The 24513-nt window shown below is 45.7% G+C and overlaps 1 protein-coding gene across 1 annotated transcript in view; it reads right to left on the reverse strand.

Moving 5' to 3' along the window:
* Positions 1-12775: 12775 nt before the first annotated feature.
* LOC144103898 (serine/threonine-protein kinase PLK1-like) overlaps positions 12776-24513 on the reverse strand; it is a 38370-nt gene continuing 26632 nt past the window's right edge. The window contains exon 8 of the mRNA XM_077636610.1: positions 12776-13778. Within this exon, the coding sequence (XP_077492736.1) occupies positions 13587-13778 (192 nt within the window). The 3' untranslated portion in view covers positions 12776-13586. The remainder of the gene's footprint in view (positions 13779-24513) is intronic.

Here is a 24513-nt window from a genome sequence, read left to right on the forward strand (position 1 = left end):
TGAGAGCACGACTTGAGGAGTGCTGACTCCATGGAAAGGGTAGCAATAGCCCTCTTAACAGTTTTTGACTGGGCGGAATCAAACGGAAAAAATCCTTTTTGGCCCTAGAAAGGTAGCGGCAGTGTTTTCTGGCGCTGCCCTCTGGATATCCCTGCTCTCTGCTTTTCTGCAAATCTTCCAATCTTCTTCCCTATTTCCTTTATTATCTTCTTCACTATTTCCTTTATTTCCGCTAGCCACAGCTCAGCCAGAACTTAACATAGTAGATAGCACTTGTTGCTGCAGTCATACATATTTTGCTTCTGCTTTGTTTTTTAATAAAACCACAGCAACGACAAGAGACTTGACCTTATTTTCTTTAGACTCCATTTTAGCGTGTTACACGAGGGACTGGTATTGACAAGATACAGGACGTTGCAGCAGTCACCAAGTTTGATGGGCAGAATATGGCAGCAGTGTGGTACGGCTATGGTAGTGGTATGGATTTTTCTTGCAGACTCTGTAGGAAAATGCCAGTCTGCAGATAATTTTAAAGCACATCGAACAACTCTAGGTGAAAACATCGAGAGCAGCATAATCTACATTTACTCACTAAACATGCTGAAAGTAGTTCACTCCAAAAAATGCAGTACAGTTGTTATTAGAAGATATTATGCATAATACAGCAACAGCCCCAACACTCGACATGCAATAAAATTGTGCTGGGTCCGGAGCCATGTCAGCATATGCAGTAACAAAAGAGTTGACGGGAGTGCTTTATGAGCATACGAGAAACTAGAAAAAGTAAATATTCCACATACATTGCTTGAAGCTGGTGGATAGTAAGCTAGAAAAGAAATAGTAGACCACCTCATATAATGCTATCAACAATAAGCTACACCTGGTAAAGCAAATTCTCAGCGAATCAAAGTTATGTCAGCACTAAAGAATGCTTTATTAAACTTGTCCTACGCCACCTTCACATCGGGCATATGCACGTTACGCATAACTTCAGGCCACCGTGGTGGCGCAGTGGCTATGTCGCTCGGTTGCTGACCCTAAAGACACAGGTTCCATACTGGCCGTATAGGTCACATTTCGATGGAAGTGAAATGCTAGAAGTCCTTGCACAGTGCGACGTTAGTGTATGTTAAAGAACCCCAGGTGCTTGAAATATCCGGAGTCCTTCACTACGCCGACCCTCATACCCTGAGTCGCTGTGGGACTTTAAACCACAAACCACATAACTTCATGCTTATGAAACAAGGAAAGCCTGTTTGTGAATGAAGTTGCAAAATGGTCATGGTAAAACATATTCATGCAGAAAGCTCAAGGCACTAAGAATGCCTCATTGCCTGCTTTGCACTGGTATGTTTCACCCCATAATTTCAATATATGCCTGTATTGTCCACATACATTCATAATGTATGTGTCTGTTAAGACATTTTTAATTTAAGAAACACATACTCAGTGTGTGTGTGGTATATGCGAAGTGATGTGCGTACGTGAATAAGCAGCTCTTGTCAGAGCTACCTGTCGATGAGAGGAGTCCGGACTGAAAGCAGTTCACTTTTGAACTGCAAGCTGAATATTTGTGAAGTTTTTCTTGCAGCTTTTTTAGTACACTAACAATTGTGCTGCAGCATTTTTGTTGCAACACATTACAGATGTTAATATGCAGTACTCTTTGTTGGGTTTAAAAGATTGCTAGAAAGTCGCCACAACCTTGTGGTATCTTCCTCAACAGGGAGTCTGTTCTCGTGTGTGTGCAGGCTTCAGGTTGTGAGGACAGTGCTTTCACTTCACTCCTGTGTGCAGGGCATCAGCACTCTAAACTGGGCAATTGTACTCGTGCTCGGTGCCTCTCTTGACTGCACAAAGAGAATGAGGCTAAGCAAAGGAAAGTCATTCTTTTTGATGCATTTGTTCATCTTCCTGCCTCAACTTGCACTTAGTGTTGGGTCAGCTCGCCACCTTGTTCGAATCAGCAAGGTGACATCGCTTTCACGGCACTGCAACCTGCCAGAGAGAAGCAAAAGAAAAAATTTAGACCTCAAGGTCGGTATGAAGTCTACGAAAATGTGAAATCTGCTAGCTTCGCTCGGCAGCTGCGTTCGATCTCGCTGGGCTGTAAATGCACCGCATGCGAGCAAGCGCCGCAGGACCGCATGACAACAATCGAGACGGAGCTCCAGAAGATCTAACCTTCAGCAGTCTCCTTTAAGCTCACCGTTGACACAGCCTGTCCCAGCCAAGCATGGATGCCAGCGCCGGGACAGTAGCGCCAGTGGAGCAAGAGGACCATTTACGATATTTGCGGGCATATGTTTGGGATGGGGACGGAAAAATATGGTCGTAAGAGAAGACAGGGTCAGCGTGCGTATCACCAAAATAAAGTAAACGCACTGCACACCAATGAGTACGACAGGATCGCGCGACAGCTATCGAGACGGATTTTCGGCATAGCTCACCTTCGGTTTTCTTTTTTTTTTCAACCTGTACACCACTCGTGCTGGTTTTGGGGCTGTGCCTTAGCGCGATACTTAGTCCTATGCACATTTCTTCCCGATAAAACTATCGAAACCAGCCAGCCCGCCAGCTGCCCCGACGGCCGACGTGAAGATGGCGCGACGAACGCAAGCGATGTAAAGTGGATTGCTGTTGAGAAGTTTGAATGCAGCAGACCATTTTATTAACAGTGCATTTCAGTTTGTGCAATATGTGGTGTGCTCGAACAAACGTAAGCGGCGTAAGCGTTTTGTTTTGCTTGTGTTTTTTGTGTTTAGTGACGTCGCCGGAACTTCCGCTGCTGCATCTTCGGGTCTTTGGAAACACGCCCCGCAGGCAGCCCGCTGGCTGCCAGAGGAGGATAATCGAAGAGGCCCAATGCTATCTTCTCCGTCGCCGCGGGAAAACATCACACAGGAAATAGTAAAATAGCACTCATTTTTCAACACATAAAACATGACATGAAAAGTAGTAGATGAAAGTATAAAAAAACAAAATGATTATGATGAAAAGGTTTTGAGCAAAAAGTGCACCTAAATCAGATTATCTATAGCGATGGCAGAAAGTGAACTGGCACACATTTTGCGCGGCAAGATTGTGATGTTCGCGGCTAACAAAGAAGTCATCACCTCGTGCTTTCAACCCCAGACTTTACGAACAAATGCTATATGATCCTGCTGCATTGCACGAAAGTAATTTTCAAGCAGTGTACAACTCTATGGCATTCAAACTAAGCCTTCTTTCATCCAAAGTCGGCGCAGTACAGCATTCCAGAAGAGCTTCAGGCACTCCCTGCGTCTTTCTAATGCACCATTTCGGAAATCGCAGCGCCGCGAAAAAACCTAGCTGGCGCACGATGCATTATGGGAAAAGTGAGCGAGCGCCGACCGACCGGTCATCTTTCCTGTCTCCTGCGTTTGCATAGCTGTGGTGTGTGTGTGTGTGCGTACTTCGTTTGGTTTGAGATTTCGTGTATTTTTTGGTGGTGGCGGTTGCAGGTGCGCTATATTTAGTGTTACGTGCCTGTTGGTCACATAGTGACCGCAGCCACTACTGCACGCGATGTCGTCGAAGTGCCGAGGCGGCGGTCAGACTTGGGGCCTGGTTGCGACAACAACACGCTGAGAGACAAGAACGTTTCATTTCATGCGTTCCCTGCAAATGAAAAAGAAAAAAAAGGAATGGGTGAGAAGAATCAACTGCCAGGGAAGTGCTGGTCGCTTCTCTTTGCGGCAACCTTCTAAGCACCACCGGATATGCGAAGCCAACTTCAACGCAAGTGGACGCCGTGGTTATATGGACCGGCTGCCAACAATTTTTCCCCATAAAGTCATCAATAAACTATCTCTTTCCTTTAATACTGGTAAGTATATATATTCAGACGGTTATTGCATATTATCATAACTTCCAAATCCTTTCCAGTCGCGAAACGCAAGAAGAGCTCCAAAACTGCCTCTGCCAGCCCGGTGCTCCTTCTGAACGAGTTGGAGATCGGCTGCGTAGTTGACGTGCCCCAATGCGATCAAAGTAAGCGACGCTTTAACTGTGCCATCTTTTTTCTGATGCTTCGGCTTTGTGTGTACGCATTTTCATGAAACCGTTTTGTACGCAGAGAGCGACGCAGTTTCCAAGGAGCCCACCCAGCTCACCTTCGGTGCACCGGCTTCGCCTCGGACGGAAACGGAAGGTTAGTGGTGGTTAAAAATTGTCGCTTTCTTCATTCCACTATGAAAACTTATTTTTCGCTTTAAACGGACCCCTATCGCCCCCACTGATACCGGGGGCCATGGGTGTTGTGGCAACCGGCATATTTATAGCGAGCGGATTCTTCATCCAGTGAAAACTGACAAAACCTTTTCCCGCGAAGCCAGTTTTCCGCGAGCTTTTGCAGCTAGCCATGGGACGTCTGCATGATAGGTTGCATGTTAGGAGTGGCAGAACCTCATGTGTTCTGTGACATAAATGTCATCAGTGATTTTTACCGTGCATATGTTACTACAGCGAGTTTTATGATAAACGCGGTACCTCTTCCACCAATGCACGCATTGTGAAACTTACCCATTTCTTTTTCCTCGACATTATTCCCTTCACCCCAGCTTGAAGAAATGTCACAAAAGTCAGGCTATCTAAATGTAGTGCAAATTTGGCGGACCTGCTGGGTGCATGAAACCTAGTATTTATGTATTTTGGTTCACTACGGATACGGTCATGCAGCATGATTGGCGATTCCACACCAGTACGCTGGTAGCACAAGCTGCAACTTCGTCGAACTGCATGCTCAGGAGGGGAAACAAACAGCTCATGAGGCTTAGAAGTATAACTGGATAGTATTGATCTGGGCTTGCTGGTTGGTAAGCTGCTTGCACAGGTGGATCAGTGGAGTGAAAGAGAGTTGGGCTGTATGGCTTCGTTATTCTGATTCTTTGTTGTCTGTATATCAATGTAAGCCGAGAGCAAAGGTTCAGAACACGCATTGTCGGTTGAAGTGACTATTTCAAAACCTGAAATCTGCATTAAAGCAGGGCCTAACTGTTCGCAAATCATTAAACAGTTCATTTTTTTAGGTGCCGACCACTCATACCCCATGGGGCCTCCAGACGCAGCATCTGCGGCCGCACTAAGAAAAGTCGCCCACCTTCTCGAACACTGCGAAAAACTCGAGCATGAAAATAGCTTGCTCTGCAAAGACAAATCTGAGCTCCAGAAAGAGGTCGAGGATCTGAAGTCTCAGTTGCACGATGTGAAAGTTGAGGCACTCAAAGAGAAACTAAAACTAAAAGATTGTGTCTCCAAAGTTCACGATTTCGTTTCAGATGAGAAACGACTCGTGTTTTATACGGGCTTCAACTCCTTCAAAAAATTTGATGCGTTCGTTGAACATGTTGAATGCATGTACCAGGCACTGAAAACGGGTGCTGGCAGGCCACCAGCACTGACAATGAAAGAACAGCTTATTGCAGTGCTCTGCAGGCTCAGAGTTGGCTTGCTAGAGCAGGATTTGGCATATCGCCTGATAGTGTCTGTGGCGACCGTGAGTGCTATGTACTCATTTTGGGTTAATTTTTTGTATGAAATGCTAATCCAGGTACAAATGTGGCCATCACGTAACACAGTGGACCTGTTCATGCTAGACAATTTTAAGGAACTGTACCCTTCTACACGTATTGTACTGGACTGCACAGAAAATTTAATCGAGAACCCGTCTGACTACAAAACACAAAGCGACACTTTCAGCTCGTATAAAGGGCATAACACCGCAAAAGGGCTCATTGGCATGACTCCAAACGGCTTCGTTTTTTTCGTGTCTAATCTTGCTCCTGGAAGACTTTCTGATCGAGAAATCACAAGACACAGTGGCCTGTATGAGTTGCTCGAGGAAGGGGACAGTGTAATGGCGGATAGAGGATTCCTCATTGAAGATGACCTCCGTCAGCTTGGAGTCAAATTAAACATGCCACCCATGTTGAATGGCCGCACGCAGTTGTCACTGGCAGATGAGTTAGCAACACGACAGGTAGCCAGTTTGCGAATCCATGTTGAGCGTGTCATCAGGGAAGTTAAAAACTTCAGGCTACTCCGTGCTGTCTTTCCTAGTGTTATGGCAGAGAAGCTGAACAAGATATGGAAAATTTGTTATCTCAATAATTTCATGCATGAGCCCATTCTAAACCGATGAGCGATGGTGGCGTTTTTAATGTTTTGCATGTTGTACATGGTTTACTGTAACGCAGGGGTGCTCAAACTTTTTCTTTCTCAGTTGAAGAAAGACCAACTTTATTTGGCTAAAATGCAGTCGGCTTCTAACAAGTTTCATTTATGTTTTGGCCAGCTTCGGTCACGGAGCCTGTCTTGGAAAGATTTGCTTTATGGGGGTTTAACGTCCCAAAGCGACTGAGGCTATGAGGGACCCCGTAGAGAAGGGCTCAGGAGATTTCGACCACCTGGGGTTCTTTAACATGCACTGACATTGCACAGTACATGGGCCTCTAGAATATTGCCTCCATCGAAATTCGACCGCTGCGGCTGAGACTTCAAAAGGTGCTGGCCGACATATTTAAAAGGGGTACGCAAACTGCACAGCACCTGAACAAATACTTAAATTCAGTTATGATTGGCTGTATAGTAAGATAGCAGTAAGCAGCTACAGCATTAGTCTCAAAATACTTGGCTAAGGCGGATGAAGACATGCATAAACATAGGTGCTTGGGGAATCTAGGAAGTGCTCCAAGAAACCAGAGTTCCACAAAACGCAGTTTGAGAATCTCTGCTGCAGTGCAAGGCATTGAACTTGCGTTAAAGTACACTACTTCATGCACAGCAGACTAGAGCAGCATTTCGTGCTCTGCTGAAGTCACTGTACAGGCTACATAGGGCTGCAATGTCTTATTTCTGTGTCAGTGTTGTGCAAATGATTTGAGCATAGAATGTGGCAGTACTATATCCGAGTCATGACTTGAAACCAAATCACAAGTCTCATTGCTGAACTACACAGACAAGATGGAAAGTTGATGTTTGTAGCCATTGTCTTTTCTGCCACAGATTGTCTTTCCTAACTTTTTGGAATGAAATCTGTAAAGTGACTTTCACTTTGCCATTTTTACATGTGTTAGTGACGTGCTCCTATTTTTCAAAAAATTGTGATATGTATATGTATTGTATATTTGTATATGTGTGTACTGTATATGTAAAAAAATTGTATATGTATGCGAGTATTTTATGCCAATGAAATTTGAGAGCTTTATAACCAACTCTTATGTAATGTCCTGCATGGAACCCTTGAGAACGAACTTATATGAATCAATGCTATCGCACTCAATATCAGCTGCAGTACTCTAGATGCGGCAGGTTTGAGCTTGGTCGTCAAAAGCAGTGCGAGCCTAGTGCTGCTCGGAACTTGTGCATTAACCCCTCAGAGCAGAGTTCAAAGTATGCTGAATGTGCACTTTTGGGCGCTCTCTATGACTAAACATTGATTTACTGTAAAGCATAAGCCTTCGTTGGTTCACTCCACGTATGTTACAAGTCGTATTGAGTGAATGAGTACCTTCACTACGGAGAACACACTTGTCAATTTGCAAAGATTTTGCTTGCAACTTTCAGTGTGGTTTCCTTACAGAGACCAATGTGAGGTCACTATCATCATCAAGTATAGTAAATGTTGAAGTATGTAGCTGCCCAGGTTCCTGGGACAAAGAGTGCATTATGTATGTTTTCAATGACAGGGCAGCATGACGTGTGGTGCTTGACATTTACTTTTTACACACCGATTAGTTGCTAGTTGCACACATATTTAAATATGTGGTGGCAACACATGCACATAGTGATAATGATATTACACAGAAAAACACTTTCTTCATTTCTTAATAGAGACTAATGCCATACAAGATATTTAAAAACCAAATATATGTAAGTATGAACACATGCCAAAGCATCCAAGCAAGTACATGAGTCCAAGCATCTTTGTCCTGCAGAGCAGTGTAACTGAAATAAGTCATTGAAATTCACACACAAGCACAGTGCTCTTGGTAGTTCTTGTAACATTCCAGAAGACATGGCAGCATTTTGGAAATCCAAAGCGAGGTGTCAAAAGTGATCCTCTGAAAAGTGCAGTCTGTGCCATTATCAACCACAAAATCACACCAGGAGAGTCCAGTCAATGCCATTTTCCCCTGGACCTGGTAAAAGTACTTGTTCGTTGGTTTAAGAACTCTATTCTTCAGGTAGGATGCCGTATTCACAGCATTTTCTAACTCATCACCCCGTTCCTTGGCAGCTGAGAGGGTCTTAACTTCAAGGAGACCAAAATCTCCTCCCTCCTCTACAACACGGTCACGCGTTGCACCAAGAACAGGGACACCAGGGTTGACACACAACCCACAACAGTAACTCCTAACTGGCACTGTTCTCTTCCCTATGTAACGCTGCACGGCTGCATCTTCATTCCTTAAACCATCGGCCATGTATTTGGTCTGCATCTGGCTAGACCCGAACAGCCTCTTGAAAAACTTCTCGTCAGCTGGCTTCTACCGTGGCACCACATCTCCGAAGTGTGAAGCAGTCAGGCGCTTGGATCTCTCGAAGTTCCATGTTGTAGAGCCGCTTTGCATCCTAGTCGCTTGCTCAAGGGCCCATGAGTCTTCTAAAGTAAGCTCACAGGAGCCGAACTTGTACCCAGCTGGCACATGCTCAACCCACAGGGATTGCACCGGTAACCTGATTGGCATCTGGCTAAGAGCCTCCTCGTGAAGTGTTCTTTTCACTGGTAAGGGCAGAAAGTGGTTGTCCTCCAGCGTCTTGCATAGCATGGCGTTGGGAATATTTTTCTATGTCTGATGCATTCTCTTAATATGGTCTTCTTTCACTCTCAGAGAAACTGTGGTTTCTTGAGTCAGATGCCTGCCAGCTTTCATTGGCATATGTTTCACAAAACGTAGTTGTGAGAACTCGCGTGTGTGCACGTTGGCCTTCTTATACCCCGGTCACACGGGCACTCTAAAGGCACTTTGAACTAATGCTCCTTTACGCTCCCAAAGGAGCACTACTTCAAGGGAGTTCGTCCGTGCTACACGGTCGCGGAACGACCTTCGCAAGAAGTTTTTAGCGCCCTCATCGGCGAAAAGCGTTATTAAAATTGCAAACCTCACTGTAGATGTAAATACAGAAATGTCGCATTTTTTTTAGTAAATTAGTTTTATAACCGTATTATGTTAAAGCAACGCAATTTTAACTGCAATAATGACATGATTTTCCAAGTACAGAGCATAACATCACAGTGCTGGCCACACTGAGCCGTGGCTACCGTGACGCTCGTATATCTGGAACGAGAGTATGGCGTGGTGAGACTGCCACAAAACAAATGATTTTATATTTTAAAACACCACTAATCTTGTGAAGTGAATTTATAAAATTAAAATTGAACGTTTCTTTTCTCAATTTATTTATGCTGTTAACTCGCTGGGAGAGAGAGTACTCCCTTGAAGCCTCAAAGGACGAACTCGAGCTGCCTTGTTTCGAAGCTCCTTTGAGCTAGGTGTCCTTTGGCGCGTCCGTGTGGCAGCGCGCGTTCGTCCTTAGAGTAATGGAGCATTAGTTCAAAGTACCTTTACTGTGTCCGTGTGACAGGGGTATTAGCCCCAGTACCGCATGCTCTGGGTTTGTCTGTACACGACTGCGTGTCTCGCACGTAGGCTGCCCCAGAGCGCTTCAGGTCTAGTACAAACCATAATAATGCAACTACATGTTTACAAACATCTGCAGCTCCAGCCCGGCAGTTGCAGGTTCCTTCAACCACAGTTCCATTTGACAAGAGCACAGCAGCGGTGTTATATGATTTTGCCAAAGAGAACGATGCCTCCACGGTTGCTTTAACAAAAGTGGACCTGTCAGACTTGCAAATAAGAACATTTTGAACCTTCTCTGATTTAAACATCCTGTATCCGCTTACAGTATGTTTCTGAGCACCATGTGCATTCTGATGTGCCAAGATTTCTTGCTCCGAGAACCCATCCGGCACGTCTTTTAACTGCTTTGTCCATGGTCCTTTCGGTAACCTTTCTTGAAGAGGAATTGCATTATGAATGGTTCGTAGTGGTACCTGCACCATGGGTATAAGCAAGTGTCAAAATGTTTTCCTTGACACTCCACATATAAACAGAGCATGTAAGCATACACAGCTGATCATGGGACCACCAATGCGATCTTGAAATAAAACAGTATTTATACATTGTTTTTTGTTTAATTGTGGCAAGCATGCTTGAAAAGCAACGCTGAACCCGTTTCGTTTACTACGCGCGGCCGTGAAGAATGTTGCACATGGACGGGCTCGGTAAACTTCTAGCTAACTTAAAACTCTGAGGCCGCCCTAGTGCATAGTACTGGCGCGTCCATGTTTTTCAGGTTAGTCAAAACATCCGCCTCAGTATTTTTTTTTCGACCGCGTTCGCGTTACTTGCAGCCATCGAGGCACGTTCATATTTTGGCTGCGTCTATATGCACTCCATGGTAGTAAGACATGGAGACCGCGACCGAGATGGTATGAGCACAAACAGCAACTGCTATCTGTATCGAGATGCTATGCTTAGCTACACAGAATGTAACAGTGCTAATACAAGAGCTTGGTTGTGCTTCGTACTCAACTACTTACTTCTTGCAAGGTGTAAGTTATTAACGTATGCTCTGTCCGTTTCTTTCGACCATATACTTGTTTCAGAGTCGTCCGTAGAATAAATATAGATTAAATAGCACGCTGTAACCAAAAGACTGAATGGGCAGTGCTCGATAACGATGTATTTTGCTAAAATACAGCGCATACATTCTCGCAAGAGGGTGTCGCACTGTTGCAACAAACATGAATGTACTGTACGCTACGCTACGTACTACGCCTGCCGCCGGGACAGCCGCACAAACTTGGAAGGTTCGCGACGAGCGACCAGTAAATAAATGCACTGTTAGCGCGTGCTCACCAGCAAAACACGCCTGCTAGCCGTAAGATCGCGCTCGTGGCTTCTGCAGCATAGATATATAAAACGCTGACAACGGTGTTGCTATGCAACACAAGCTGCGAGCGCGCGACACTGGCACATGTGTGCGCTTCTCATGCGCTCACGTGCGAAAATACTCGCTTCGCGCTCGTAGCGTCGGCTGCATAACCACAGAAAAGTTGTACGGCAATGTAAAGATAACTTGTGCGGCGCAAATATGCAACAAAAGTATTACTAGCACTCCAAAAAACGTTTTTTTTACCTGCTGTTGCGCGGCGTCCATAGCGTACCACTGCTCCGGCGGATCCTGCCCGGCAACCTCGCTCACAATTCCCAGCCTGCTTTGCGGCGGTCGCATAGGGGGCGCGCGCAACTTTCCGAAATGGTCCATTGCTCAAGTGCCACACCACTTTTGTCCGCAGACCAAACAAAACCGCGCTTTGGTAATAACAATAATCTAAAGCCTATTTCACATGCAAGCGAACCGCTCGCGAACTCCGCCGCGGCGGCGAGTACACCCTCTCTCAAGCGGCGGAGAAAGCCCCAGCGGCTGGAGCGGCGAGGTTCGGGCAAGTTGGAAATTTTCGCGGCGGCGACGCGGCAGCACCGCATCTCGACCAATGACGGCCCGGCGTAGCCACGCGAGTTTGTACGCCGCACGTACGAACTTTTGTTTAAAAATAAATTGTATAAAGTGCTGTTTAATGCTTGAAACGCAATAATTATATTTATTTAAAGAAACTGTGAAAAGAATTGAAAAAATAATGCTTTTATATTACGCTTTTTTTGTGTTTGCAGGCCGACAAAACTGGTTGCAGGCCACCAAAACCGGTTGCAGGCGCATATCTTTTCTCAGCAACGTTGGTTTTCGCAGCGGTGGGTAACGCGCAGCGGCGATGCATGTGAAACGAAAGCTCGCGAACCGCTTCGCAGCGCGCGCCGCTGTTCGCTCTGTTCGCCAATTCGCTTGCATGTGAACCGCCCTTAAAGCAGCACCACGCTACTCAACAAAATGACAACGGCGGCGCAATGTTGACTGTTGGATTGGATTGGCCGCAAACTGACATACATGATGACGATGACAGGAGTACTTGGCGGGAGTTTTGAATTTACGAATGCTTTCAACTGCAAATTTAACGAACAAAGTGGACATGATGTCGCACAATCTCGATAATTTGTAGAGGTATTATAAACTTAGAATTAGTAACTGAGATGCTTCAAAATTGTGCAACACCTGCTTCCACCCTTAAATTATTTTGGGTCATTGGCGGCCCTTGCACTACAGAAAGGATTGTGGAATCGGTCCAATTTACAAACGAATTCGCGTCAAACCCTGTAGCTGATGCAAAAAATTTCATAGAAGCAGATATGCACTGTGAAATAATGCGATTTCGAGCCAAGTTGCCCATAAAATTCACAAAATTTATGTTCGGGATAAGTCTTTTTCGATAAAAGGAATACAAAATATACATAGACGAAAGGCGCAATTTTTCTGTGCGAAAAATAAAAAAAACGTCCATACTCATGTCCTGGGAAATTACTCAGCCGTACATACCTCGGACGTACGCTTCGTCTCTCATGCGGATATACAAAACTGGACACGGTTCGTACGTCCGATGAACGTACGGATAAGTATGTCCGAAACCGGATTGGTTCGTACGCCTGATGGACGTCCAATCTCGTCACAGGACGTTCGGATCAAGTTCGGACGTCCGACGGATATCTGTGGTTGCTTGGGAAAAGCCATCGATGGTGAACGCGTAAAGTGCGTCATATTAAAACAAATGCAAAAGATGTACTGGAGAGGAAGCATTTATTTCAAGATCTCATCACGAAGTCAATGACTGACAACGCCTCCATCGTGTTAGAAGTAAAAACTCAAGAGCGTGTTGCAATTCTCACTCTTGCATACCCTTAAAATAGTGTGTAAGAAAAATTCAGGGGCACTTTGTTCACCTAAAGTGCGGTGAGGCAAAAGCCTTTAGTACGGTGTTGCTGCTTGTGTCACTGATGTGTGGTTAAAATGTTAAGTACACAATTGTTTGTAAATCTTAAATGCTGGAGACACTGCAGGGCATTTGGGAGGCATCCAACTGATTCGATGCCTTTCTGCAAACACTCTCCAGCGTCCGAGACAATAAGTACATATGCGTTGGCAGGAAGTAGCGTAGTCTTTAGCACGGTCAGCTGCGGAACACAAGGATGGTAGTTGGAATCCATTCGTGCACAAAGTTTTTTCTTACAGAGTTGAAGAGTGTCACGGTCGAACGGACACCGCGAGTATGAGCCGTTAAAGGCCTTCGCCTTAATAAAAATTCAGCTTACAGGAGCAATGCAGGCATGAATCGCGTGCAATTAAAACACGTTGCCAAGAAAAGTAGCTATGTCTTAAATAAGCAGTGAAAATATAGTACTAGCTCCAAAGGAAGCATGTCCAATAAATGAAAGAGCGGAAGAGTCTAAGCACTAAAGGCCTCACACATAAAAGATCCGGAATATATGTGACAATACGAAGCACGCAAGTGCATTTGTTATGAATGCACTAAAAACTGCAGAGTCTTGAAATACTGGCCGCGAAAGAATGGCGCAGATGCTGCAGCGGGAAGCAGCCTGGTCCGGCTAAGATGATGCGCTCGCAAGACTATCAAGGATGCTGCGCGCATATTTCAGCCGTGCGAACATCTCGGGCGGGCATCCGCGCTGTAGGGTTGCGAGGCGGTAGGTGTGGAACGCACGGTCGCTGTCCACGTAAGACACCGCGGCCATCAGCGGGCACAGGATAATCTTCGTGTGGTCATCAAAGAAATTGACCTGGAAAGACGCGAGACGATGAAATGGTTATTTATGACACTGCAAGGGAGAAAGGACACATCAAAAACAAAACAAGTGTCAGATTTTCTCACTGCTAGCAGCTTTATCTGCTGCGACAGGATACTTATCAAAGCGCGTGTATGCAGGTTGGCCCCCGACTTCAGGCAGGTATTCCACGGTGGGCGGAGCTTCTCTTTTGGATCGAGTGGTGATTCTGCAGGTTAGCTTTGCGCAATCACGTGCGAACAACGGTTACTCCGTGTCTACGGCGGCAGATGTGGAGCAACGAAAAGTTGTCCGCTTGTGCGCGAAACTTGCTGTAACTTTTTCTCGGTTTAGTAATAGATGCACGAAGTGCAGTATTTATACACAACGGCAAATTTTGTCCCTTGCATCGGCGCGAAACTATACAGGAGACCGAAAATCGACGATCCAGAACCGAGAAGTAGGTATACATATGCATCTGTTCATTTCACCACTCCAATTCCAAACGCCATAGCTTGTGATCATGCCATTCATTTTTCTGCCCTCTGCCACTTCATGTGCAAGATCCTGAGCTCACGTCTCTTGCATTAAACTATGTCAATTGACTAAGTCTTTTTTAAACCACATGAAGGAAAATATGGCCACGAAATATTAATTGCAGCATTGAGGCCCATTTTAATCTGTGGTTGGCGGTATATTACAGTTCAGGGCTAGCTCACTTCTGAACCTTTGTTAACATACTTCAGCTGCGGTTGAACCACAAATACGTTTCAACATTGCGCGAAGCAAGGGCATATAGCATGACAGGACATTTGGGCAATTCATCTCAAGTCATATCATCTCGAACTCAAGTCTTGGCCGTTTTCGAGATGCCGGTAGCCTTCATGGAGCCCTCTTTTCGCCATATTTCACCTGATATGGCACGGTTCCTTTGATCACGTCAGGGACGACTTGGCAACCAAACATGCCGCACCCACAGACGCCGATGACTTAAGTCATTAGTCAACTACTTTATTTCGGCCTTCAGAGCATTAAGGAGGACTTTACGGTAGACTACGCGCATTATTCGAGTCCCGAAGCTACTCAGGCTATGAGGGACACCGTAGTGAAGGGCTCCGGAAATTTCGACCACCTGGGTTTCTTTAACATGCACTGACATCGCACAGTACACGGGCCTCTAGAATTTCGCTTCCGTCGAAATTCGACCGCCGCGGCGGCCGGCATCAAACCCGCGTCTTTCAGGTCACCAGCCGAGCGCCATAACCACTCAGTCACCGCAGCGGCCTCCATTTAGTGGATTACTCATAACTTCTTTCTGTCTTGTAGCCCTACTAACAGCTAGAAACTATTACTTCATCTAATCGATCTTGTTCTTCCCCATCCTCTAACCACAACCAGAGGCCTTCCTCTGCATGAATAAAGGTTCATTCATTCATTTCACAACTGTGCTCACGCCTCAGCCTACACCTTAATCAAAATAAAACAGCACAGCAAAGCTTCCTGCCGCTTAAAGGAGCGTAGACACCTAACTTTTGGGTTCGTATTTTTTTTCTTCGTGATGGTTTGGTTTATGGTTTATGGGGGTTTAGCGTCCCAAAGCGACACAGGCTATGAGAGACGCCGCAGTGAAGGGCTCCGGAAATTTCGACCACCTGGAGTTATTTGACGTGCACTGACATCGCACAGTACACGGGCCTCTAGAATTTCGCCTCCATCGAAATTCGACCGCCGCGGCCGGGATCGAACCCGCGTCTTTCGGGCCGGCAGCCGAGCGCCGTAACCACTCAGCCACCGCGGCGGCCCTTTCTTCGTGATGATGCGTATTGCATTACGACGTGGCATTCTCCTACGACCCCTGAATAATTTATTATCAGATTCCGTGCTGTTTCGGTTTCAACAGCCGAACGATGACTGATGTCAAAGTGTGGTTATAGGTCACGTGATGCACGAAACACTGCACTACAGTCGTTGATTCTGCATTCGTTGTCATTCCAGCTCTTGAGGAAGGCTTATACCCCAGTCACACGGCCAGTTTCAATGCCCATCGAGTCGAGGGCCTCCGAGATTCTCAATCGCTTTCGAGCAGGAAGGATTTGTGTCGCTGCTACACGGCAAATCGCAATGGCCACTGAAATGGTTCTCGTGTCTCACGCCACGCTTGAGTGGCGCCAGAATCGCTACTTTGGATTTTCCGAAAATAACAAAAATATTTTATAAATATATACTAAATTCTGAAATACATGCATACGCGCATGTCGTTTGAAACCCTTTAGTTCCACCAAGGTTGTTGCACGTACGCGTCGGACGCCGCGCGTTGTTCTGGCGCCATCTATGGACAGATGCAGACACTGCTGTAGCTACTAATACTAGACGAGTCAAAACCAAGCCAGTCGAACTGCGTCGAAGTATAGTGCCTAGAACTATAGTCGAAGCTTTGTCAGGCTTAACACCTGGGAAATCGCCTTGATATCTGAAAAAAAAAAGCTATCTGTTTCTTCAAACTTTACACGAGGGTAAGAACGGGTAAATCGAAGGTAAATACAACAGTTTAGAACAAGATATTGCTTTGAGAGATAAGCGACGAAGCTGTTATCGCTGTGAAGCGGGCGGGCAGGGCTCCGCCATCTTGTCAACGCTAAGCAGGCAAGCAGCGCAAAATTAATGCGTTTATTGGGCATGCAACCAGTCCGATACAATTTTAAAATTATATTACAGATTGCTTGCATTAAAGTTTAGGCGAGTAATGTTTGTTCATGCTTTTGTGTCGTGAATGCATCGTGTACGAAAGTTCGTTTGGCGCCGCTCGAAGCAACGCTAGCAACCTTGGGCAGTGCTTGAAGACTCGAAATATCGATGGAGTTACGCGCTGCTCCGTTTGGCTCAGTTGACTTTATAGATAGACTATTGACTGAATGGCCATTAAACTGCCGTGTAGCAGCGCTCGATCGCCTTTGAGTCGAGAAGCTATCGATCGATTCGAGGGGCTTTGGCCCGTTATCAGGGGTATTACTTTAGCACTGTAGTTAATTAAATCTATGAAGCAGCGATTAAATCGCGGTCTTTCATGCCTCACGTGACATATCCACACTGACGTCGCAGCTATCGTTCGGGTGTTGAAACCGAAACAGCATGGGAGAAAAATTTGTTTATAAATTATTTAGCGGTCGTAGGCGATTGACACATGGTGATTCATGCATAGTGTGTTCCGCATCATTGTAGAGAAGAAAACATGCCACAAAAATTAGGTGCCCCTACTCCATTAAGGCTGCCTGAAACAAACGAATGTTTTAATTATGCATATATTCACCTTCCGAGCTCCATTTTTTTCTCTTTAAAGAGCTCCCCGAAACCACATTCGGCAGTAAATGGTGTATGAGACAGATACTGCGCCATTTCCTTTCCCCAAAAAACCAATTATTATTATTATTAAATGGTGTACGTTTTCGGGCGACAGGTGTTTGATCGTTGCATAAATGATATTTTGATTCCGTATATGCGCACCGTTAAAATATTTTAAACACTAAAGAGTTATACTAAATCAGGCTGAACTGATAGGATAAGCTTCCCTGATAGCATGTCATTTTTACTGAAAACAACGCTTTTATAAGCCATAAAATAGCGTGAAAACGAGGTACAAGTGGCGCCGCCGCTAGGAGATTCGTCTAGCGGGGATAAGTGTCGTACTCATGAGCGGACGTTATTTCGCTGTCTCGATGGGCAGTTACCGTCGAAATACAACGAAAGCAGCGCGGCGAGCCACAGCGCAATTAAAAGAGCGCAAAAGAGACGGCGGGAGTGGAAGTTTAGTGCAAGCACGAGCGCTGCAGCCTCGCATTCCGCGCACTCAGGCTGCGTGTAGGCATTTTACGCAGCAAGTTCAGAACTGCAAGTTCTAACGGCGTCCATGCTGCGTGTGCTTGCTACACGGCCCGCGAACGCGGTTTCATTCTCACTTCAGCCGTTGAATCGGCTACTTAGTGCAGGCTGCGGGTGTTGTGAAATTGCAGTGTGTCTTTGTTTTTAGTACGCACTCCTGTAAACACGAACATGAATGCACGTCGTCAACGTGAAGCGCTATGCGAGCGCGTGCTCTTGAATGTGTTCTGCTCAGTGGAAAGGCGAATATGCGTATAGATGCGCTGAAAAAAAAAGTTATAAAGCGACAGAATTTTGCAAAATGCTATCGATAGCAAAAAACCGATAGCATTTTGGCAAAGGCCCGGGCCAAATTTGGAGGTCGCCATCGTGTCGGGCACAGTCAGTTATGGTTGTACATCGATTTTGGTCCAAATCGGCCTTGTCAACTTGTCAAGTGCGAGGTATGAACTGGCGATGGCTGAAGGTCAAACGCCGACGCCGTACTGTGAAGACTTTTGCATTGAGTATAGCTATATCGTTCCATATGTATGCCATATGTATGAAAAATCACCTCTCATTTGGCTTATTAAAAGTTTGGTTTATAAAGTAACGTTCCAAAGCAATTCGTGCTATGAGGAATGACGCAGTGAAGGGCTCCGGAAATATTTTACTACACTGACGACGCAGAGTACATACATGCATGTAGTATTTCGCATCCATTGAAAGGCGACCGTCGCGGCTGGGATGGAAACCACGTATTTCCGGGTCAACAGGTGATCACCTTAACCACTAAGACACCGCGGCGGCTATTTGGCGTATTGAAGAAAAAAAAGGTTTCCCAGCGCGGGTCATCATGCACGCAGTACGTGAGGCGCCGGCACGCGATGCAGGGTTCTACGCGCGACAAAACGTTCAACTAGCTGATGCGTGTTCTTTTGGGCGGAACCCTCCCTTACAACCCACATTAAACAATTCACGAACGTAGAAATTGCAACGACCACAGCACAAGGGCTGTGTGCGGTCATTCTGACAGCACGGAGTGCTGCTTGATGAAAAAAGCGCGCGAAATTTTTCACTTAGATGTGGTGTTGAACGGATACGTTAGAGAGCGACAGCTGCTGACGTGCTATTGAGGATTCCTCGAAGCTTATGGGTAAACAACGCAGCGAAGGCCACACGTGAGTGCGCTCAGCAGATTGTTCTGCAGTCTGCGGCTGCCATCGATAACTTCAAGTAGTTTCTTTTGCATTCAGAGAGCTTTTAGCAAGACGCAGCCGCACGCGATGCAGCAGACAGTCCCCACGGAACTAGCAGGGGGCGGGGCAGCCTGCACGTGCACCGCTGGCACCTTGCCGCGTGACCCACGGATCTGACGGTTTTCGGTGTTTGCAAGTAGAGCCTCCGATTGGTCGGGCTGCAAAGACTTCAGAGAAATGACGTCGCGGCAGTTCATTATTCGCAGGTGCTTTGAATATGAAAGGGTTTCGGCACTTTTATTTGCGGTTTTCTCAGCAACGCAGCCACATTTCTGCGTAGAAAAAAACGTCGGTCGTGTTCCCGAGAAATAATCTATCGTCTTGCCTAGCTCTTAGCTAGTGAGCGTGCGTGGTTGCATCTCTTTTCATAGTAATGTCAGCCAAGAGCACGATGAGGAGGGAAATTATATGACATGAGGCGCTGTGTGCAGGTGTGAGCGAATGTGGACATACCACGGGACTGCTGAAAGAGCTGTAGGCAGAACTACAAGTACCGCGTCCATTTTCTCTTCGCCGCCGCCACGACTCGCATTGGCTGGTCTTGCGTCACGTAGTTACTTTTCTGCATAGATGGGTCACGCTGATTTGTGCTTGGCATCTGTACGCTGGGCCCGACTGCTTCTAAGCACGCGTCGTTTGTGATGTTTACTTCTCGCATTTTGACAACGTGCTACCAAGTTCACGTGCGCTTTATGGTCAGGACAAGACAACGAGGGATTCTCAGGGTTTGCTGATCTCGTCCGGAGAACAACATGAAACGTGAAGTGGCTCTCGCCTCATCACAGTTCAGCTTAATAAAGTTCGATTCATCCACCGTACGCGGAACGCCACTCTTGAGCGTTATGCTGACCTTTCTCTTCCACTCATCTGCGTTTTGAACAATTCCGTAACTGCAATAAATTTCGCGAAACGCAGTTCAAGCCCCTAGTGCTCCCCTCGCCGCACAGATCGCAACAGAAAGGTGCTGTATTAATTTTATCGTGACTCCTTTTCAGAGTTATGCGAGTGAGAGTTGACTGACTGAAATTTTCGGGAACCGCAGCCTCAGCCAGGACATACGATCTCATTTAATTCATATGCTCACCTGGCCGATTACAGAATCGGACTCGCAGAAGCCGCCAATTGCTCTGACATCTTTTCAGCTCATCCTTGGGTTCTAGACGCTTCGCGAAAAGGATAAGGGCTAGACATATAAGGCGGAAAGAAAACGAACCAAAACTCGACCGACATGTAATGAAGGTTGCCCTTTGAATGCTTCCCTTTCAGCACGCACGGAACGGGTCAGATTTGAGGTGAAAAAAAGAGCAGTCTAAAAAATACTGGTTTCTCTTCGGGAAGAAAAATCGGCCATGCGGATTTTCCGCCGCGTTGTTTCACTTTGCAGACAGGAAAAATGAGCGGATCTCAGACATTTGCCGCACTGTCGACAAAATTTCTGCGTATTTTTGTGGGACCAGATTTTGGCGAGTTAATCTTTTCCAATTCACGAAAAACGCTTGAATTAATTTGTTTCCAGTAGCGCTTAAATATGTCTGATTACTGCGCACAATTCCGACAAACGACACAAAACACACTAGCACACGCACAGCGCTCTGTTGCTTTTTGCCGTGTGTGTCTGAGCAGCGTGCAGTAAGTATTCAGATGCAGAACCAGCTGGCCCCTGTTTCAGCACCGCTTAAATGCGACCTCCCTCTCGATCATTCCGCACGCAGGTTACACAGAATAAACTGTGCTTATTTGAAAATGCGCAGTGAAATCACGGCTCAGGCATGGTACTGCATTTCCTATGGACACTGCCGAGGTCGAACCCGCTAAGGAAATAACTGCAGCCCACTGTTTGCCAATTCGTAACATGTTTTAATGCGAAAGCACTGTTCTGATGGGTCAGCCTCGAGCAAAATCTTGGGATGTCTGTATGCTTGCGCTGTTTGTGGGTTTGTGCCAATGTGAACATGAATAAAAAAATATTCACGACTGGTATTCGAACACGTGGCGGCGCAGGCCGCTGCGCGAGAACACTAGGCCGACTATAGGCTATCGCCGCAGCCGATCACGGCTCCTGTTAAACTGTTGTTGTTGTTGTTATCCTCATACTATGGCACATGCCCACATAGGGGGATTGGCCAAGAATTGGGGGGCACAGAGTGTTTCAGGTGAATATCTCCTGGACGAAAACAAAATGAATGGTAAGGAAGGAAGAAGTAAACAAAAAGTAACAACGAAACAAAACGGGAAATGCATAACGCACGCAGGAGATCTAGACTGATGTTTATAGCCGAGTAGTTAAATGATAATGATAATTGTAAGAATAAAAATAATATTGAAAAATAAAAAATAACAAGGTAGCCGACTTGAATCCATTAAAAAATTTTCGACGGCGGTAAAAAGACTTGTGGCTGTACCCAAGTATGGTGGCTCAGTGCACTATCGTGCTGCTTCTGCTTTACCTCAGCACTACCGTGCTTCTTGTTCTTTTCCTCAGCACTATCGTGCTGTGCATTGCGCATAGTATCCATTCACTAATACTGCTATGGAACTAATATTTGCGCTTTGAGCTGTATATGGCGGTGGTGACATGCGCGCTGCATGCGTTGGCGTGGACAACGTTGTGGCAGAAACAAGGCACTAGAGAATTACGCGTTGGCGTAGACAACACTGCTGCAGAAACTCGGAAATAGAGCATAAGTCGCCGGCGTACAGTATGCAAATTGGCACTGACGATTAAAATGATGAATACGCGCATAACTGGCTCCGTGGGTCAGCGGAAACTTTCAAGTACGTGGCGGTGGTGTCCGCCTGCAAAAAGTGCTCTCGCACAATATTTCGTGCTTAGCAACGCTGAACCGAAAGCAAGTTTATATTTTCTGTCCTAAAAGTTCACCCGCGTCTTTCAACATGCGTTATTCCTTCTAAAATTTGCATCTGCCTATACTTCAGAGGGCGGCAGTCCGCCGACAATCGCGATACTTTTCCTCTTCGAGAGACTAGCTTGAATAGATTGAATATAGTAGCGTCCGCTTTGAATTTTGAAACAGGGAGCTGGCAGTTGCCACCATGCTCGGCTTTTCTTTTTATATTATTTATAATAGTGTTGTAAGTTAGTATAAATTCGCCATTTTCTTTAAATACATTTTTAATTCTGCACTTTTAACCTTATGTCACCTCTCTGCGTTTGAGGAACCAATCTTGCAGACTTTTTGCTAACTTCCACCACAGATTTATTCACACGGCCATATACGCTAGCGGCGCCAGGGTGGCTTAATGGTTACAGTGCTCGGCGGGTTCGATCCTGGCCGCGGCGGTGGCACTTCGATGGAGGCGAAATGCTAGAGGCCCGTGCACTGTGCGATGTCAGTGCACGTTAAAGAACCCCATGCGGTCGAAATTATCCCGAGAGCTCCACTACGGTGTCCCTCAGCCCGAGTCGCATTGGGATGTTAAATCGCACAAAACCCAAAACCATTGCTATCGCTAAACTCTAGGGCCTCAGGGAGAGTGACTATGCCTGCATCTCTACAGCTGGATGGATGCCATCACAATCGAGTACAAGATGTGCAATTGGGCAAATCTGTAGAAACAACTGAAGATTCGTCACCTTTGTTCAATTTATTTTTGTAGCTGCACATTCTAAGACACCCTGATCTACCTTCACAAATAGGGCACGGCCTCTTGAGTAATCATAGAACGATTCGTTCCTGATCTGCCTTTTCCAGTATCGATATAGTTCTACACTATGCTTCTTTCCCATTGAATTTATCCAATTTTTACCTTCCGCGTCTTTAACCTGTCGTTTAATGCTCTTTCTCTCTCCGTCCTCGTGTCTGGCATACTTACTGGTTAGCTTCCTAGTTCTTTTCCGCCATTGTGAGTGAACGCGCTTTCTGTATAGGTATTTAAATACCCTAGCTGCCCACCTGCTATCGTCCAATTTCCTGAGGCGTTCTTCGCATAGTATTTTACTCTGAGCTTCCCGCGCTTCGAACGATGCCCAGCCCATATCTCCTGTACTGCCTCGTTTGTGGTTTTCCCGTGGGCACCTAGTGCTAATCTTCCAACATCTCTGATTTCTTTTCTAATTTGACCGAACTTCCGCCCTTAGGCACAAAACCGCAATCCCCAAAATAAGCCATGACACCACTATTGCTTTAAAGACCTCTCTCGCTACTTTATATTAGTTGTACCCCAATAATGCCCTATATTTCATTATCCCGGCATCTCTTCGCCCTTTCAGCCTAACAGCCTGTTCGTGCTTTTCCATGTATAGACTATCTGTCCTTCGTTTACCCATGCGCCGAGATATTTGTGTTCTACACACTAGGTATTTCATAGCCTTTTATTGTAAGCACCTAATCAGTTTAGTCGTTGAAAATCATCACACCTGACTCAACTGCGCTAAAAATGAAGCCTAGAGCGTTGCCTTCATCTCCACAAGAATTAACAGTTAGCAGATAGCCAGGAAGATTTGCAAACAAAACAATACGTCCGCATACATTAAACAAGGGAGCAGCTGCTTTGCGACATTTGCACCTGTACGACAGATTTTAACCTAGATTGCTTCCTTGTAGCGTTTTTCATATCTATCACATAAAGCATGAACACCAGCGGTGATATAGGACAACCTTGCCTTAATACTTGGCATATCTTGACAGTTATACCTATCCCTTCCCAAGTAATTTCAACCTGACCATCCCAGTACGTTTCCTGCAGGAAAACAATTCTCTTGCTCGATACCTTTAACTTTCAGTATTTGCCCTGTTCACATTGTAGTATGCACCGCTCATATCCAGGAACGCAAAAACACAGGTCTGTTTTCCGCCTTTGCCTGTTCGTGCTTTCCCAGTGCATTTGAAATAGCTATCGTCTAAGCGCCTAACACTTATGAACCTGTTCTGAAAGTATCCGAGTATCTTATTACTCTCTACCCATCAATGCATTTTTTTTAAAATTTCACAGCCTGCATTGCAAGCCTGTATAAAACATGTCGTAATCGCTCTGAAGGATTTTTACGTGCATCCCAGCTCCTTTCCCTTTATAAATCAAATTCATTTTACTCTGTCGCCAACTGTCCGGAATTTGCTTATTTGTCATGACTGTTTCCAATGTTTTAACAACGTTTCCTTGCTTCTTGGATCAAGTTCATTAATCAGGAACCACATGTGGGAACAAGCCAGCATATTAGGGAGGGCGCACACCGCATCTCAACTGTAGCGCTGCTTTCGCAGTAAAAGAAAGCCTTCATATAGTTTACAAGAATGTCTCCAGGATCGGAAGTCAAACAAGACTTCGAAATTGTGTTCAGGGTGACAGGATAAGGTGGTGTTTTCTGCTGCTCAGCTAGTCTTCTGGATTCAAGCCCATACATAACAGCATAATTCCGTTGGCAAAAAAAAGAAGTGTAAGTGGTGAAAGAAATGGTGAATACTAAAGTGGTGGCTGTCAAATGAATATTCATTCGGATGGATTGTAAGATACATGACGGCAAAAGCCTTGGGTGGGGTATTCTCAATCGCGACAGGGGTGATCACGCTACTGAAGGAAAAAAAAATTCAGTGGTTTAACTTGACTAACCCTGAAATTCAGCAAAACGCAAGCACGCTTGCTATGCGTCTGAGGCTCACCCATGGCAGCTCCGCTAC

This window comes from Amblyomma americanum, chromosome 1, assembly GCF_052857255.1.
Source record: "Amblyomma americanum isolate KBUSLIRL-KWMA chromosome 1, ASM5285725v1, whole genome shotgun sequence".
Lineage (NCBI taxonomy): Eukaryota > Metazoa > Arthropoda > Arachnida > Ixodida > Ixodidae > Amblyomma > Amblyomma americanum.